At 39.0% G+C, this 15,666-nt stretch overlaps 1 protein-coding gene across 1 annotated transcript; it reads left to right on the top strand.

The window, feature by feature from the left end:
• On the top strand, window positions 12,975–14,021 carry LOC100152013 (trace amine-associated receptor 9). The gene has a single exon (XM_001925050.1). The coding sequence runs from the start codon at window positions 12,975–12,977 to the stop codon at window positions 14,019–14,021; it is 1,047 nt and encodes a 348-aa protein (XP_001925085.1).

Raw genomic sequence — 15,666 nt, 5'->3', positions numbered from 1 at the left:
AAAGGGAGAAGAACAAATACAAAATGTCACATCACCAGGAAAACATGACTTAGTCGCTTGGAACCATAGACTTGGAGCATCTTCCACAGAGGCCTTGTAGAATCACTGTTGGAACAAAATTGAGAGTGTGCTGGAAAGGGGAGAAGGGAGAAGTAGTCACTTTAGCTTCACTTCCTTCTCGTGATTCTCATGGACCAAAGTGAAACTGACAGCACTAGCAGCCTGAACCCAGCCAGAACACAGACTGGGGCTTGAACCCCCGTACCGGGATGCGAACCCAGCCTAAACCCAGATTGGGACTTGAACCCACAGTTTTAAATTAGAATCATTCACCCGGTGTCTGGACTTAACTGTGCTTCACGCCTTCACATAGAAGGAATTCAGCGAGAGACAGGCGATAGGCAAGAAATAGATTTATTAGGATAGGACACTTGTGAGAGAAGCAAGTGGGCAGGCAAGGAGCCTCTGCCCGAGGACTACAGTTACAGTTTTATCATCCAAGGGGAGTGGGGGTTGAAAAATACAGCCTCTTCCTTTCTGGGAGTAGTAGCTCCTCCTTAGCATCTGGTTAGGTGTGTATTCAAACCAGTGGAAGGTGGTCCTCAAATTCCTGTTCTTGGTCTGAATCTGAATGCAGGCCTCATCCCATCTCCCACCCAACATCTCTCGCCTCCATTAGTCAAGCAAACCTGTCTCATTCTGATGGCTTTCTTGAGCAATAATTAACTTACAGTGATCTCCCAAAGTCCCGTTGATTTCCCTTTTTATCTATGATCCTTTATTGGGATTTCTACAACTACCTATGCCTACCCTATCCCTATCAAAAGTTAACCTCATGGGGCATCAAGTCCTACACATTCAGATTCTCCTACCCATGCTTCCTAGTCAGATCCAAAACCTAGAGCTGAATATTGTTTGAGGGGAAATGTGGGGGTAAAATCCATAGCCTCTGTGGCTTGGATTAGTCTGGAATTGTGCACTAGTAATGCTGTGGCTCACTCAGAACACGTAAGGGAGGCCCTGCAGAAACCCAGATTCATGGTAGGGAAGCTGAGAGACACAGTGTTGGACTGTCTCTGGTAGCTGGATTTCCTGGAAATAAATGGCTGAAATAACCTGGGACTGAGTATATCTGGGAAGGTGTAGGAGAAAATGTCCCAATAAAATGTAGAAAGGAGAGACCCCAGCCATGATGACTAAGCAAAGTCTAGCCAACTGCCCCAACCAGTCCTCCCCCATGCATCTGCTTCTGTAAATTTGTTTCCGCATCTACTACCTTGCCTGATGTCACACCAGTCCAACTAGCCAAGCTTGGACCCGGAAGACGTAGCCCATAAAAGCCTGTGAAACCCTTCTTCTGGGCTCAGACTCTGGAGAGCGATCTCATCTGAGCCCGCCGGCATAATAAACCTGAGTTCTCCAACTCTCCGAGTGCTCGCTTGGTTTCTCGCCGGGTAAAAGAGCTGATCCACTATGGCCACAGAGTTACTGGAGCTGGTATGCTACAGCCACGGGGCTGTCGCCAGAGCTGATACGCTGCAGCACAGGGCTGCTGGGTATCTGCTGTGACAAAGGTTTCTAATCTGCATGAGAAGAAATCAAAATAGGTAATAATTATACTTGAAAAGCAAACAAGAGTACACAAGGAAAAGCAAAAATAATACAAGCTGCTTTGTTGTTGTTTTGACTTGGCAAATAAAAAACCAATCTGGACTTAGTAAAAACAGATTTTATTTGGAGTTATTGCAATGAAGGGAAAGGAACTGCTGCAATGAGGAGAGCTCTGACTGTAAGAGCTGCAAAGGTCTCAGGTGTTAGGCAATAGGCTTTTTCTTTAATAGAGAGGAGAAAATAGGATGAGATGAACTGGGTATGGGAACTCAGAATGAATGGGAGTGACAAGATCAGAAAGCCTTTTGTCCTGTGGCCAGTCTATTCTCAGGAAAGACTGTTAAGGAGGGGCTGGGCATGCCTTGGCTAAGGCTGAGGATGAACCAAAGTTCAGGCACCTGGGAGAAAGACAGACTCTTAATGAACCTTTGAACAAAACAAGTATATTATTTTATTTTATTTCATTTTTTTGGTCTTTTTTTTTTTTGGTGGGGGGAGCGCACCGCAGCATATGGAATTTCCTAGAATCAGAACTATAGCTGCCGGCCTACACCACAGCCACAGCAACAACAGATCCAAGCTGCTTCTGTGAACTACACCACAGCTCACTGCAACACCAGATTCTTAACCCACTGAGTGAGGCCAGGGATCGAACCCATGTCCTCATGGACACTAGTCAGATTCATTTCAGCTGCACTACAATGGGAACTCCAAAACAAGTATTTTATTATAATTGATCTGTAGAGATTGGAAGTTCAACTAATTATATTTATGAGACAGAGAATGGGAATTTGGCCTAGTCTGTCTGGCCTTGTCATAGGTAAACAAGGAGGGCATCTATGGGTCTTATCTGCATAAAAAGTAGCTCAGGTAAAGTTCAACCTTGTCAGACATGACAGACTCAGAATATGAGAAAGATTTTGATACTACACAGTGCCGATGGCGGTAAATACAAGGGGATATTCTCATTCTCGTATAAGAGTGGCAGCTGTATAAGTTGACGCTGCTTTTCTGCCAACCTTTAAAGGCAGTGTATTAACTCTTTAGTTCATCAACCTCATGTTTAGAAATCTATACTGAGGAAATACCTGGATAAATGTGCTTAAATGACATATATCACAGTATTATTTTAAATATCAAGCATTTGGGAACAACATAAATATCCGTCAACTGGATTCACTAAGGATATTTGCACACACACAACAGTGTAGCTTTAACAAAGATAATTGAGAGGTAGAGCGTATTGTGGTGAATAAGAGCATGCTCTTTGGAGTCAGGCCACCTGGGTTCAAATCTCAGCTCTAGCACTTAGAGATGTGTAATCCTGGCAACTCACTTAACCTCTCTGTGCCTCAGTTTTCTCATCTGGAAGATGAAGATGTATCCACTTCAAAGGATTGTTGGGAGGATTAAATGAATTAATATATGATAGCATATAGTGCCTGTATTGTAATATAAATGAAATATATAGCTAGTAATTAATAGGTTTATATTATTGACATCCAAATGTGTCTGCCATTTATTAAATATAAAAGTGCATCTACAAAATGCATGAGACATGGTCTAATATGTGTTCTGAGACCCTTTTTCAAATAAAGATATAGAGAGAAAAGGAGAGAATGAAACAACATCTAGAAGGATATAAATGCAGAATTTAACTTTTAAAATTTTACTTTATATACTTCTGAGCTGTTCATTTTTTTCTTTTAAAAAGTCCATTTCTCTAGAATGCAGTCTTTAAAAGTTTAAATTTCAAACTATATTACAAAGTTATAATAACACAGTACGGTATCATCATAAAACAGACACATACACAATAGAGAGCCCAGAAACAAACCCATCCATGTACAGTCAATTAATTTACAGCAAAAGGTTCAAAAATATACAATGAGGAAAGGATAATCTCTTTAATAAATTATGTTGTGAAAACTGCACAGCCATATACAAAAAATTGAAATTAAGACCCAAATCCATAAAACATCTGGAAGAAAACATAGTGGGTAAGCTCCTTGACATTACCCTTGGCAATTAATTTTTTGACTTGACACACAAAGCAAAGGCACCAAAAACAAAAATAAACAAGTGGGACCACATTAAACAAAACAAAGCTTCTGTGCAGCAAAGGAAACCATCAGTAAAATGAAAAGGTGAATGGGAGAAGGTATTTGCAAACCACATACTTGATAAGGTGTTAATATCCAAAACATATAAAGAATTCATACAACTCAATAGCAAAAAAAAAAAAATTCAATTAAAGTACGGGCGGAAAATCTGCATACACATTTTTCACAAAGACACACACATAAAGACGCAGGTACATGAAAAGGTGTTCAAGATCAGTCACCATCAGGGAAATGAAAATCAAAATCACAATGAGATATCATTGTGATACCTGTCAGAATGACCATTATCAAAAAGACAAAAAATAGCAAGTGTTGGGGAGGTGGTGGAGAAAAGGAAATGCATGCGTGCTGTTGGTGAGAATGTAAATGGGTGCCGCCACTATAGAAAATAACATGGAGCTTCCTCAAAAAAATTAAAAACAGGGAGTTCAGTCGTGGTGCCGCAGAAACGACTCTGACTAGGAACCATGAGGTTGTGGGTTCGAGCCCTGGCTTCGTTCAGTGGGTTAAGGATCACGTGTTGCTGTGAGCTGTGGTATAGGTTGCAGATGCAGCTCAGATCTGGCATTGCTGTGGCTGTGGCGTAGGCCAATGGCTACAATTCTGATTAAATGTCTAGCTTGGGAACCTCCATGTGCCGCCGGTGCAGCCCTTAAAAAAGATAAATAGACCAAAAAAATAATAATAAAAAAAATAGGGCTACCATATGATCCAGCAATTCCATTTCTGGATATTTATCCAAAGGAAAAAAAAAATCACTGTCTCCAAAAGATATCTGCACCCCCTGTAAATTACAGCATTCTTTACACGAGCCTAGACATGGAAATAACCTAAGAGCCTATCGACAGATGAATGGATAAAGAAACTGTGGCATACGTATACAATGGGATATTATTCAGTCATAAAAAAGAAGGAAACCCTTCCATTTCCAACAACATGAATGGACCTTGAGACCATGGTGCCAAGTAAAATAAATCAGAGAAAGACAAATACTGTGTGATCTCATTTATATCTGGAATCTAAAAAAATAAATTGACAACAACCAAACTTACAGATACAGAGAACAGATTGGTGGTTGCCAGAGGAGGTGGGGGTGGGACTTGGGCAAAATGGGTGAAGGTGTCAAAAGATACAAACTTTCAGTTATAAAATAAAGTCTTGGAAATGTAGTGTACACGGTGACTATAATTGACAATACTGTACTGTATGTTTGATCTAAGAGTGTAGATCTTCAAAATACTCCTCACTGGAAAAAAATGATAAGGATGTGTGGTGATGATTGTTAACTAAACTTATTCTGATAGTTATTTCACAATCTATACATCAGATCATCATGTACACTTAAAACTAATAACATGTTATGTCAATTATATCTCAATTTTAAAAAGCTGTATTAACTGGAATTAAACATTACTGAAGATTTTTAAAAAGCAGTATAAATGTTGGGAGCTCCCGTGGTGGCTCAGTGGGTTAAGAACCCAACTAGTATCCATGAAAATGTGGGTTCAGTCCCTGGCCTTACTCAGTGGGTTAAGGATCTGGCCTTGCTGTGAGCTGCAGTGTAGATGGCTTGGATTCCTCATTATTGTGGCTGTGGCGTAGTAGGCCATAGGCTGGCAGCTGCAGTTCTGATTTGACCCCTAGCCTGGAACTTCCATATGCCACAGATGTGGCCGCAAACAAACAAACAAACAAAAACTGTAAAGGTTAAAAATACTGAAGAACTTCCTACAACAGTCAATCGGTTAATTCACAGTTTAGGAAATAAATCAGCTGAGTGTTGCTATTCATATTCCTAGTTATGAGCTTCAGTTGGTATCGGTCTTCTAAACTTGCTAAACCACTTCCCCTCCACCGTCTTTTTTTCTTGCTGAAGTCATCACTGTAATTCACTGGTACCTCACGTCTCACAAGCCATTGAATTAAGGAGGATAGAGAAAGAAGGGACTAAAAGGCTGTCTTGAGGTAGCATACAGAAAGAGAAGACAAAGTATGTTTGAATCCTAGTTCTACCAGGTTTTTTTTTTTTTTTCCTGTGAATTTGGATAAATTACTCAAAGTCTGTGCACCTCAGTGTTCACGTGTCAAGTGGAATTTGTTATATTACCTCATAGAGTTGTGATGATTAAATGAATTAACATTTGATCTGGGGTTAGTAGATGCAAACTATGGCATTTGGAGTGGATGAGATCCTGCTGTATGGCACAGGGAACTACATCTAGTCACTTGTGATGGAATATGATGGAGGATAATGTGAGAAAAATGAATGTGTGTATATATATATATGTATGTATGACTGAGTCACTTTGCTGTACAGCAGAAATTGACAGAACATTGTAAATCAATTATCATAGAAAAAATAAAAATCTTTAAAAAATAATAAATCTGCTTCTTCCACCTTAAAAAAAAAAAGTAAAACATTTGTGAGAGTTAGTGTTAGTTCTCACTATTACGTAGGAGTCATGGGCAAGATAAAAACACCATGTTTAGATGATGACTTTGCTTTAGGAAGGACCTTGGAGGACAAGGTTTTTGTGATGCTGGGCTGTAGAAGAGGAAGAATTATGGAAATGTGGAGGTGGGGCTGGGGAATCACTACTTGTTCTCAGTTTCCCGTCATCCTTCCTTTGGGCTTTCTGTCCTTTGCCTTTCACTCCATCTCGGTTGCTCCCATTCCCCTAGTCTCATGTTATCTCGTTCTATTTTCCATTTGGACCCTTGAGTTTTACCTGGAGTTCTATAATCAATGACAAGCTTAAAAAAATGCATTATAGGTTTCCGTTTGATAGATTATTGTGAATGATTAATGAAATACAATGAACGGTTAGGACCTTATCTGTTTTAGTTGGAGGAATAGCCAACAGCTCTTCCTAAGATATCTGGATGGCATATGTAAATGGGACCATAAAACTCTGGGTGGGAACTATATTTGGAGCTAGTGAATGACATCTTGAGGGCCAGCTACTGTACCTATTACAAACAGTGTGAGTGTAGAAGGCAAACACACTGTCAAGTAAAAGTTAAAAGCACCAGAAACAGCCAAACATGCCTCTAAGCAAGTGTATACATCTACATGTATATAATCTGTCTTTTTCTTACATAGACAACAAAGTGCAACTCAGAGAGTTTGAAAATATTTCAGGGTCAGAGAAATTAGAAACTTGAGTGCAATCTGTCCTTACTAACTTGTTTCAGAGTCTCTCTGGAGAACTTTCTACAATAAATACCATCAACCTGGCTCTCCCAACCTTCCTCTCTCCCTCAAAGGGCTCCTTCTCTCTCTCTCAAGTTCTTATCTCAGGGCGCTGTAATTGTTTGCTTGGCCCCTCCCAAACTAGACTCTGAACAGGCTAGGGATTGTGCTTCTGCATTCGCAGCACCCAGCATGGATGCCTGGCACTAGAAGGCTCTTAGCAAGTGTGAGGGAGGCTAAATGGACCGGATTTTTCTGTCTGGGTTTAGAGCTCTGTCCTTTCTAACAGTGCTGCTTCCCCTGGGGCAATATTTCTGAAAAAGTGGTCAATGGTATTCCGGAATCTCTTGCAGTGCTTGATTTAAAAAAGCACATTTCACCTCAGTCCTAGAAATCAGAACGTCTGAGTGCAGGGGCTGGAAATTTAAGGCATTTCATGATTCTAATGAAGACAGCTTCAAAAACCTTGCTTTGACTAGTTTGCATGGAGGGGTAGCGTGAAGAGGGAGGAAAGTCACCTAACTGGCATGCTTTCAAAGGGTGAGATATGGGGCTCATTTTGGAAGAGTGGTGGGATGTTGGCTTTTTAAAAATTTTATTTTTATTTACTTTTTTGTTTTTTGTTTTTTTTTTTTTCTTTTTGTGGTCTCTTTAGAGCCACACCTGCGGCATATGGAGGTTCCCAGGCTAGGGGTCCAATCAGAGCTATAACATCTCGCCTACACTACAGCCACAGCAATGCCGGATACAAACCACTCTGTGGCCCACGCCACAGCTCAGGCAATGCCTGATCCTTAACCCACTGAGTGAGGCCAGGGGTCGAACCCGCGTCCTCATGGATGCTAGTCTTCATGGATGCTAGTCCTCATGGATGCTAGCTCGTTAACCTCTGAACCACCAGGAGAACTCCAGTGGCTTTTTAAAAAATGCAGTTTCCTTCTGGGCTTTCACCTAATTAGCTTTTGTTGGGTCAGCCCAGTATTGCTCAGAGTGACCACTAAGGGGCAGCAGAGCATGGAGAAAAATGAGAGGCTCATAAAACAGAATGGAGACAGTCTTACCTTTGAAAAGATCAGTAAGAAAAAAGGTGTTAAGATGCCCCAGTCCCTTTTGTACTTTTATCTCATATGTTAGGGTGATCCTAGATAGCTGAGGAAATTAAAAGGGAAAAGAAAATGAACAAGAGAAATAAACAGGGTAACTAACCCAAGAAAGAACAGCAAATAATGTAAAGAACATAAGACATCCATCTTTAAATAATTCTTGTTATTAGTCATAGAGAGATTCAAGTGTGGACTGCATAAACGGAATGAGTGAGCTGCAATTAACGATGGTAAAATCAGGTAACACAGGAAAGTGCTTTGACAGTAACATGACTGCTGTGTTTCTGTGAGTCACTGGGTAAGAACAACTATAAAATTTGGACATAATCAAAAAGCAGCTACCTGAAGGCAGTGGAGGGTGACCAGAAACAGGTTTTGATGGGAAGGACATGGCTTGGCACGGGAACTTACAGGAAAACCCAGTCCTTCTGGCCTGGAGATCCAGGGTAACTGTGGTCACTGGGGAGAATGTGGGAATCTCAGAAAGAAAAAAGCCAGATTGGGGGATCTTTAAATTCTGTCCACCCACAGCTCTGGCAGGTGCCTAAATGACATGTGTGCCAAGCAAATTAAAATAGGTTAGATAGAGACACTGGATCTGAATTAAGACGAGCTACCATCCAGGAAATAGTCTACTAAAACGAAAGTGCTAATACTCATCAGAGAAAACAACTCAGTCTTAAAAACAAACAAAAAATGGAGACCAACCCTGAAAATTCCCCGAGAAGACAAAACCAGTTTAGTTATACAAACTAACTTGACCTGGGTTTTTCTTCCTTATGCCTCTGGGAAATCATAAGCAAGCAAACTTGAACTGGTTCCAAAGTTGATAATGTGGTAACTGCTAACCACTTCCCTGTCGTTTCAGAAAATTCTACTATCAAAACCAATCACTCTGAAGAATAAAGTCACTGCCTTCTCCAAAAGCTGCTTCATAACAATATATTCCTGAGCCTTATGCCAAGTTGTGGTTTGAGTTCCTGGCTCATCAACTGTTCTTGGGTATGGCCACAATAAATTCTTACTAACCACTGCTTTGGTGATTTGTTGATGGTTTGACTTCTGCTATTTCTAAAGTTGTGACAAGGGTCTCCAGAACTTAATATTCATAATGTCTAGAATACAATCCAAAATTATCCGACATACAAAAAGCCAGAAACATGAGACCTGTTTTCAAGAACAAAGAAAACCAACCGTGTGATTGTTGTACAACTATAAATGTAATAAAATTCATCGTGTAATAATAATAATAATAATAATAAAAAGAAAACCAACTGAAACCAATCCTGAGACAACAAACATGAACTGGGAGATAAGGATTGTAAGGCAGTTGTTTTAACTACCCTCCATGAAGTAGAACAAAATATGTTACCCATGAATGAAACATGGGAACTCTTAGCAGAGAATTGAAAACAGTAAAACACTAAATGACAATTCTAGAACTGGCAAAACTATAATATTTGAAATAAGAGATTACTAGATGGACTTAACCAAAGGGAAGTTACAGAGAAAACTGCAGTGAAGTTGAAGACAGTTCATGAAAAAATTATTCATTATTAAGAATAGAGAGGGAAAACATATTGGAAAAAAGAATGTGGCCTCAGAGAATGGTTATATAATCTCTAATGGCTTAATGTGGTGTAACTGCAGCCCCAGAAAGGAAGGAGTAAGATTACAGAGAAGAAACAAATATGTGAAAAAATAATGGCCAACTATTTCTCCCCATGCTAATTTAGGATAGCTAAGTTTCTAAAAACTGAGATTCTGAATAATTAAGTGCTACTATTTGAGTTTTCCTAAACTCGAGGTCTGTATTCTGCACCCACCTCCCGCCCCCAGGTCTGTGTTCTTAATTACCCCATTAGTCTGCCTTAATAGTAGGTGGTTATTAAATTAACAAATAAAGTAAACTCTGAAAAGCAGAACAAAATAACCAACATGGTTTTCAGGGCAAGAAATTCAGTTTTGCTAGAAAAATTCACCTAAATACAGATCATATGATGAAACTGATCTGTTTAAATTAAACCAAAGAGCTAAAATAGATCTTTTTTTTTTTTTTGTCCTTTAATTGTTGACCTAATTTGTGGAATATATTTGCAACTGTCCATGTATGAAGAGTTTAACCTAAATTTATTAAAATTAACTTTAAAACTCAGTTTCTCAATCACTAACTGATCACATTTCAAATGTTCAATGACCCCATGTAGCTAGTTGCTATCAAATTGGGTAGTGCAGATTAGAAAATGTTTCTTTCATCACAGGAAGTTTTATTGGATAGCTAGCTCTCTACTAGACTATTTGCTTTTTTTTTGTTTGTTTGTTTTGGTTTTGGTTTTTTTTTGCCTTTTCTAGGGCCGCACCTGCGGGCATACGGAGGTTCCGGGCTAGGGGTCGAATCGGAGCTGTAGCCACCGGCCTATGCCACTGCCACAGCAACGTGGGATCCCAGCTGCATCTGTGACCTACACCACAGCTCACGGCAACGCCGGATCGTTAACCCACTGAGCAAGGCCAGGGACCGAACCCGCAACCTCATGGTTCCTAGTCGGATTCGTTAACCACTGCGCCACGACGGGAACTCCTACTAGACTATTTCTGATTCAACTAAACCATGTCTTCTTCAAGAGCATTGAATCAAGAAGGGCACAGAATCTCGTCTCCTTTGATCTAAAGCTTCAAAAATTGTCCAAGACAAAACTCTACTTAAAAGAGACACATGCACCCGCATGTTCATTGCAGCACTATTCACAATAGCCAGGACATGGAAACAACCCAAATGTCCATCGACAGATGACTGGATTCGGAAGATGTGGTATATATACACAATGGAATACTACTCAGCCATAAAAAGAATGACATAATGCCATTTGCAGCAACATGGATGGAACTAGAGAATCTCATCCTGAGTGAAATGAGCCAGAAAGACAAAGACAAATACCATATGATATCACTTATAACTGGAATCTAATATCCAGCACAAATGAACATCTCAGAAAAGAAAATCATGGACTTGGAGAAGAGACTTGTGGCTGCCTGATGGGAGGGGAGGGAGTGGGAGGGATCGGGAGCTTGGGTTTATCAGACACAACTTAGAATAGATTTACAAGGAGATCCTGCTGAATAGCATTGAGAACTATGTCTAGATACTCATGTTGCAACAGAAGAAAGGGTGGGGGAAAAATGTAATTGTAATGTATACATGTAAGGATAACCTGACCCCTTTGCTGTACAGTGGGAAAATAAAAAAAAATTAAAAAAAAATTGTCCAAGAATATTTTAGGGAATCATTAAGATTTTTAAGCAAATTTTTAAAAATAGTGTAACAATATGGACCTGAGCAATACGGCATCCCTCCTCTTAGGGACACACAGTGTTTGTGTGCTGGCCTCTAACTGCTTTATGTTTCAGGGCTACTCAACAAACATCTGGCTTTCCTCGACTTTCTGTTATGCAATGAACATGTCCAATTTCTCACGCAGTCCCTATGCTAGTCAAGAATGGATTGTCTATGGAGGTAATGTGATACTAAATGTGAAAAATATTCTATTACATTGCTCCTCACACTTAAAAGACACTTTCCAGAGAGCTTTGCTGAAAATTTCCAGCATCCTGGAAAGTCAGAAAGAGTTTAAAGGAGCTTTTTATCACATCTTGTCAAGGGGGACTTGGTGGTATTACAGTGTCTGTGCTTTTCCTAATTAATGATTCCTATCTGTAGATAATTGTTCTCTTACAAATGTAACAGTTCAAAGTCCCATTTTTTTTTGGCCACGCTCACAGCTCCTAGTAGCTCCTGAGCCAGGGATGCAACTTGAGCCACAGCAGTGATCACACCAAATCCTTAACTGGTAGGCCACCAGGGAACTCCAAAACTATATCCATTTACCTAAAAAAAAATTATGTTAGAATATAGTTGACCCACAAATCTGTGTTAATTTCACATGTACAGCAAAGTAAATCATATTCGTATATATATATCCATTCCTTTTCAGATTCTGTGTATAGATTATTACACGCTATTGAATAAATTTCCCTGTGCTAAACAGTAGGTTCTTATTACTAGTTTATGTATAGTAGTGTGTATACTGTTTTTTAAGGATAGGAAAGAGAGATGCAGATGAGCTATTGCTTATTTTAGTAAATCTTGCTGATTTCAGACATCTAAAACTGGCTACTCACCAGGAAAATACTTACACACTGATTATATATTAGTGTCAATTTGGTAACAATAGTTCTCCAAATCATCTCAAGCTATCCAAACCACGAAGGAATACAAAAAACAAACAAACAAAAAACCCACAAACTCTGAAAATACAAACAATAGAAGATATATATTCCCCAAATAGGTTTAGCAAGATACTGAGAGTGTTTCCTCAGTCTTAATAGTCTATACTATAGGGACCTTCGAGGCTATAATTTGAAGGAGATGTAATTTATTTCTTCCGTCTTGAAAAAAATGAAGTACCATTTGTCATTACCACTGAAGTGACTACTCAGGGGAGATAACTTAGTAAATAAAACTCAGCCTTTGATAGCCTAATTATTTCTTAACAGAGGTGGTTACAGGTGAGATTTCAAAAGGTAAAGTATCACAAAAAGGGTTTTCTAGCGATCGGCTAATTACATTCTATAAAATATATCATTGGACTAAGTATATTGCCAGCCCTTTATTTATACTAAACATGACTACAATTTCAATAACTTTCTGCCACAAGTTCCCACTCTATGTTAAAAGCTTGGGAAATACTTTTTGGAAAGACCAAGAGCTTATAGTAAATAGCTCCCCTCCACCCCCCACCCCAATGGGAGAAGAGTTACTATCTTTTATTTTAACTAAAGATTTTGTTTCTCTTCCAGAAGCTTTTGAAATTGCCAGCTCCTCGTTGCTTTAAATTGCTGAAAAGAGGGAATTTGAGAACTTTTAAAGTAATTTGGAAAACAAAAATGGTGGATAATTTCTCCCAAGCTGAAGCTGTGGAGTTCTGCTACGAGAATGTGAATGGCTCCTGCATTAAAACCCCTTACTCACCGGGTCCCCGGGCAATTCTGTACACAGTCCTCGGTCTGGGCGCCGTGCTGGCGGTGTTCGGAAACTTACTGGTCATTATCTCTATTCTTCACTTCAAACAGCTGCACACACCCACGAACTTCCTGATCGCATCCCTGGCCTGTGCGGACTTCTTGGTTGGAGTGACAGTGATGCCCTTCAGCACAGTGAGGTCTGTGGAGAGCTGCTGGTACTTTGGGGAGCGTTACTGTAAATTTCATACATGTTTCGATACTTCCTTCTGTTTTGCTTCTTTATTTCATTTATGCTGCATCTCTATTGATAGGTATGTTGCTGTTACTGATCCTCTGACCTACCCAACCAAATTTACTATCTCGGTTTCAGGAATATGCATTGTTCTCTCCTGGTTCTTCTCTGTCACTTACAGTTTTTCTATCTTTTACACGGGAGCCAACGAGGAAGGGATTGAGGAGCTAGTCGTTGCTCTCACGTGTGTAGGAGGCTGTCAGGCACCATTGAATCAAAGTTGGGTTCTCCTTTGTTTTCTTCTGTTCTTTATACCCACGGTTGCCATGGTGTTTCTATATGGTAAGATATTTTTGGTGGCTAAATATCAGGCCAGGAAGATAGAAAGTACAGCCAGCCAAGCTCAGTCCTCCTCCGAAAGTTACAAGGAAAGAGTGGCGAAGAGAGAGAGAAAAGCTGCTAAAACACTGGGTATTGCCGTGGCAGCTTTTCTGGTCTCTTGGCTCCCATACATCATTGATGCTGTGATTGACGCTTATATGAATTTTATAACTCCTGCTTATGTTTATGAGATTTTAGTGTGGTGTGTTTATTATAATTCAGCGATGAACCCCTTGATATATGCTTTCTTTTATCCTTGGTTTTGGAAAGCAATAAAACTTATTGTGAGCGGCAAAGTCTTAAAAAGTAATTCATCAACAATTAATTTATTTTCTGAGGAAGCAGACGTAGATTGACGAGATTACTGCAGGGACTTTTACATGGAATTAAGGTCAAGTGCAAAATTAAACACTTGAATCTAGAGAGGCAAGTGTAATCATTTGCCATCTAGGAGGAATATTATGTTCAATAGTAGTTCTAAAGCATTTGTTATTTTCATGTATTTTGGCTTTTTTTTTATAATTTACCAAGAGATGAGTAAGATTTACTGATTACTCCTCATTTGATATTCTTTTATGCTTTTATGATTCTCCACCTTTGTCTCTGAAACTTCTCATTGTTTCTTCAAATAATTTGGGTTTGTAGATCTTTTGTATAGTATCAGTGTTCAGTTGTCTAAAATATATGGGGGGGATCTTCTGCCTATCTTGCAGTTAAATTCTTTGGGGACAAAAATCTTCCTTAAAATATATTTTGTTTGAGAAGTTAATTTAAGATCATAAATTTTTGAAACTTTGGTTAATCTAAAAGGACTTTAGTAAAAGCTGCAATGTGAAACCTCCCAGTGAATTAAAGATTAAAAACACTAAAGCTCTTGTGTTTTCCAAATCTGACAATGCTTCCTCTCCATTTTATGGACACTGTGTTCACACAGAATGTATACAGAGATTCTATGATTTCACTGCATTTTTCTTTTGGAAAACAAAATTTATTACCGTCAAATAAGCCTGTGGACAAGAAGATGGTTTCTTACTGCTTTTTGCTTTTACCAATTTAAAGTAAAATAAGAATTTTACTAAAAAGCTATTTCACATTAACATTTTTTTCACTTTCGTGTTCATTTTATGTATCAGACACTGTATTTGGCGTTGGAAATAGAAGGCTGAATGACCCTAATATAACCAAGGATTATTTTTCAAAATAGCAAGTACCCAAACTGGTATATACTCTAGGAAGAGCTTGTTTTCTCATCTGATAACATTTCTTAATCACATGAATTTTAATTCATTTTAATTGAAAATATATCTTGAGTGTTTAAGATAGAGTAAAAATTTGAAAAAAACTAATAGGGTGATTGGCCTTTTAAGTCTTTGAATCACAGTCTTAAATCTTTGTTTAGGTTGCTGGTTTTCACAGACTATTCTATAATAAACTTGTTTTATGAAATGAAAAAAAGTAAGTAAATAGAGTTCCATAAACATTATGTGCTATATGTTTTATAAATGAACCAGTTTGGAAATATTTCACCCAAGATTAAGCCATTTCGCATTAATACTTTTCAAATGGAGCTGACGATATTTAGGAGGAAAAAAGTGTAAAGATAAAAGAGGATGAAAGACACATGGAAGCCTTTGCAGCAGAATACCTGTGGGGTTCAGACCAAAGTGTACGGAATGGGTCTCCGGCCACCTTTCTACTGGAGTTAAGGTCACTCCCTAAGAAGAGCAAAAAACGTGTGTCCCTTTGACGGTGAGTCAGTAATGTTGTCTTCAAAGAAATGTGTGTGTTCCTTCCCTAATTGCAAGTGTAAACGACACTAACACTCGTAAATAATAAGGAAAACCATCGGGGAGACTTTATATATGTCCTATTTCTGTTCACCTCCACTGTGTAGTGTGTACTCTTTAGACGAACTGGTTGCGGAAATAAATACTGACCAGTGGTGTTTTTCAGCTCTTATTCACATCCACAAGTGGAGAATACACTTTGAATGCACTTTCC

The sequence above is a fragment of the Sus scrofa genome, chromosome 1 (genome assembly GCF_000003025.6).
Source record: "Sus scrofa isolate TJ Tabasco breed Duroc chromosome 1, Sscrofa11.1, whole genome shotgun sequence".
NCBI lineage: Eukaryota > Metazoa > Chordata > Mammalia > Artiodactyla > Suidae > Sus > Sus scrofa.
Note: the sequence above shows the minus strand (reverse complement) of the source record. Positions and strands in the feature narration are given on the sequence as shown.

What these genes read in the sequence shown, in the direction of transcription:
- LOC100152013 (XM_001925050.1), top strand. Translation starts at nt 12,975, where the DNA reads ATGGTGGATAATTTCTCCCAAGCTGAAGCTGTGGAGTTCTGCTACGAG.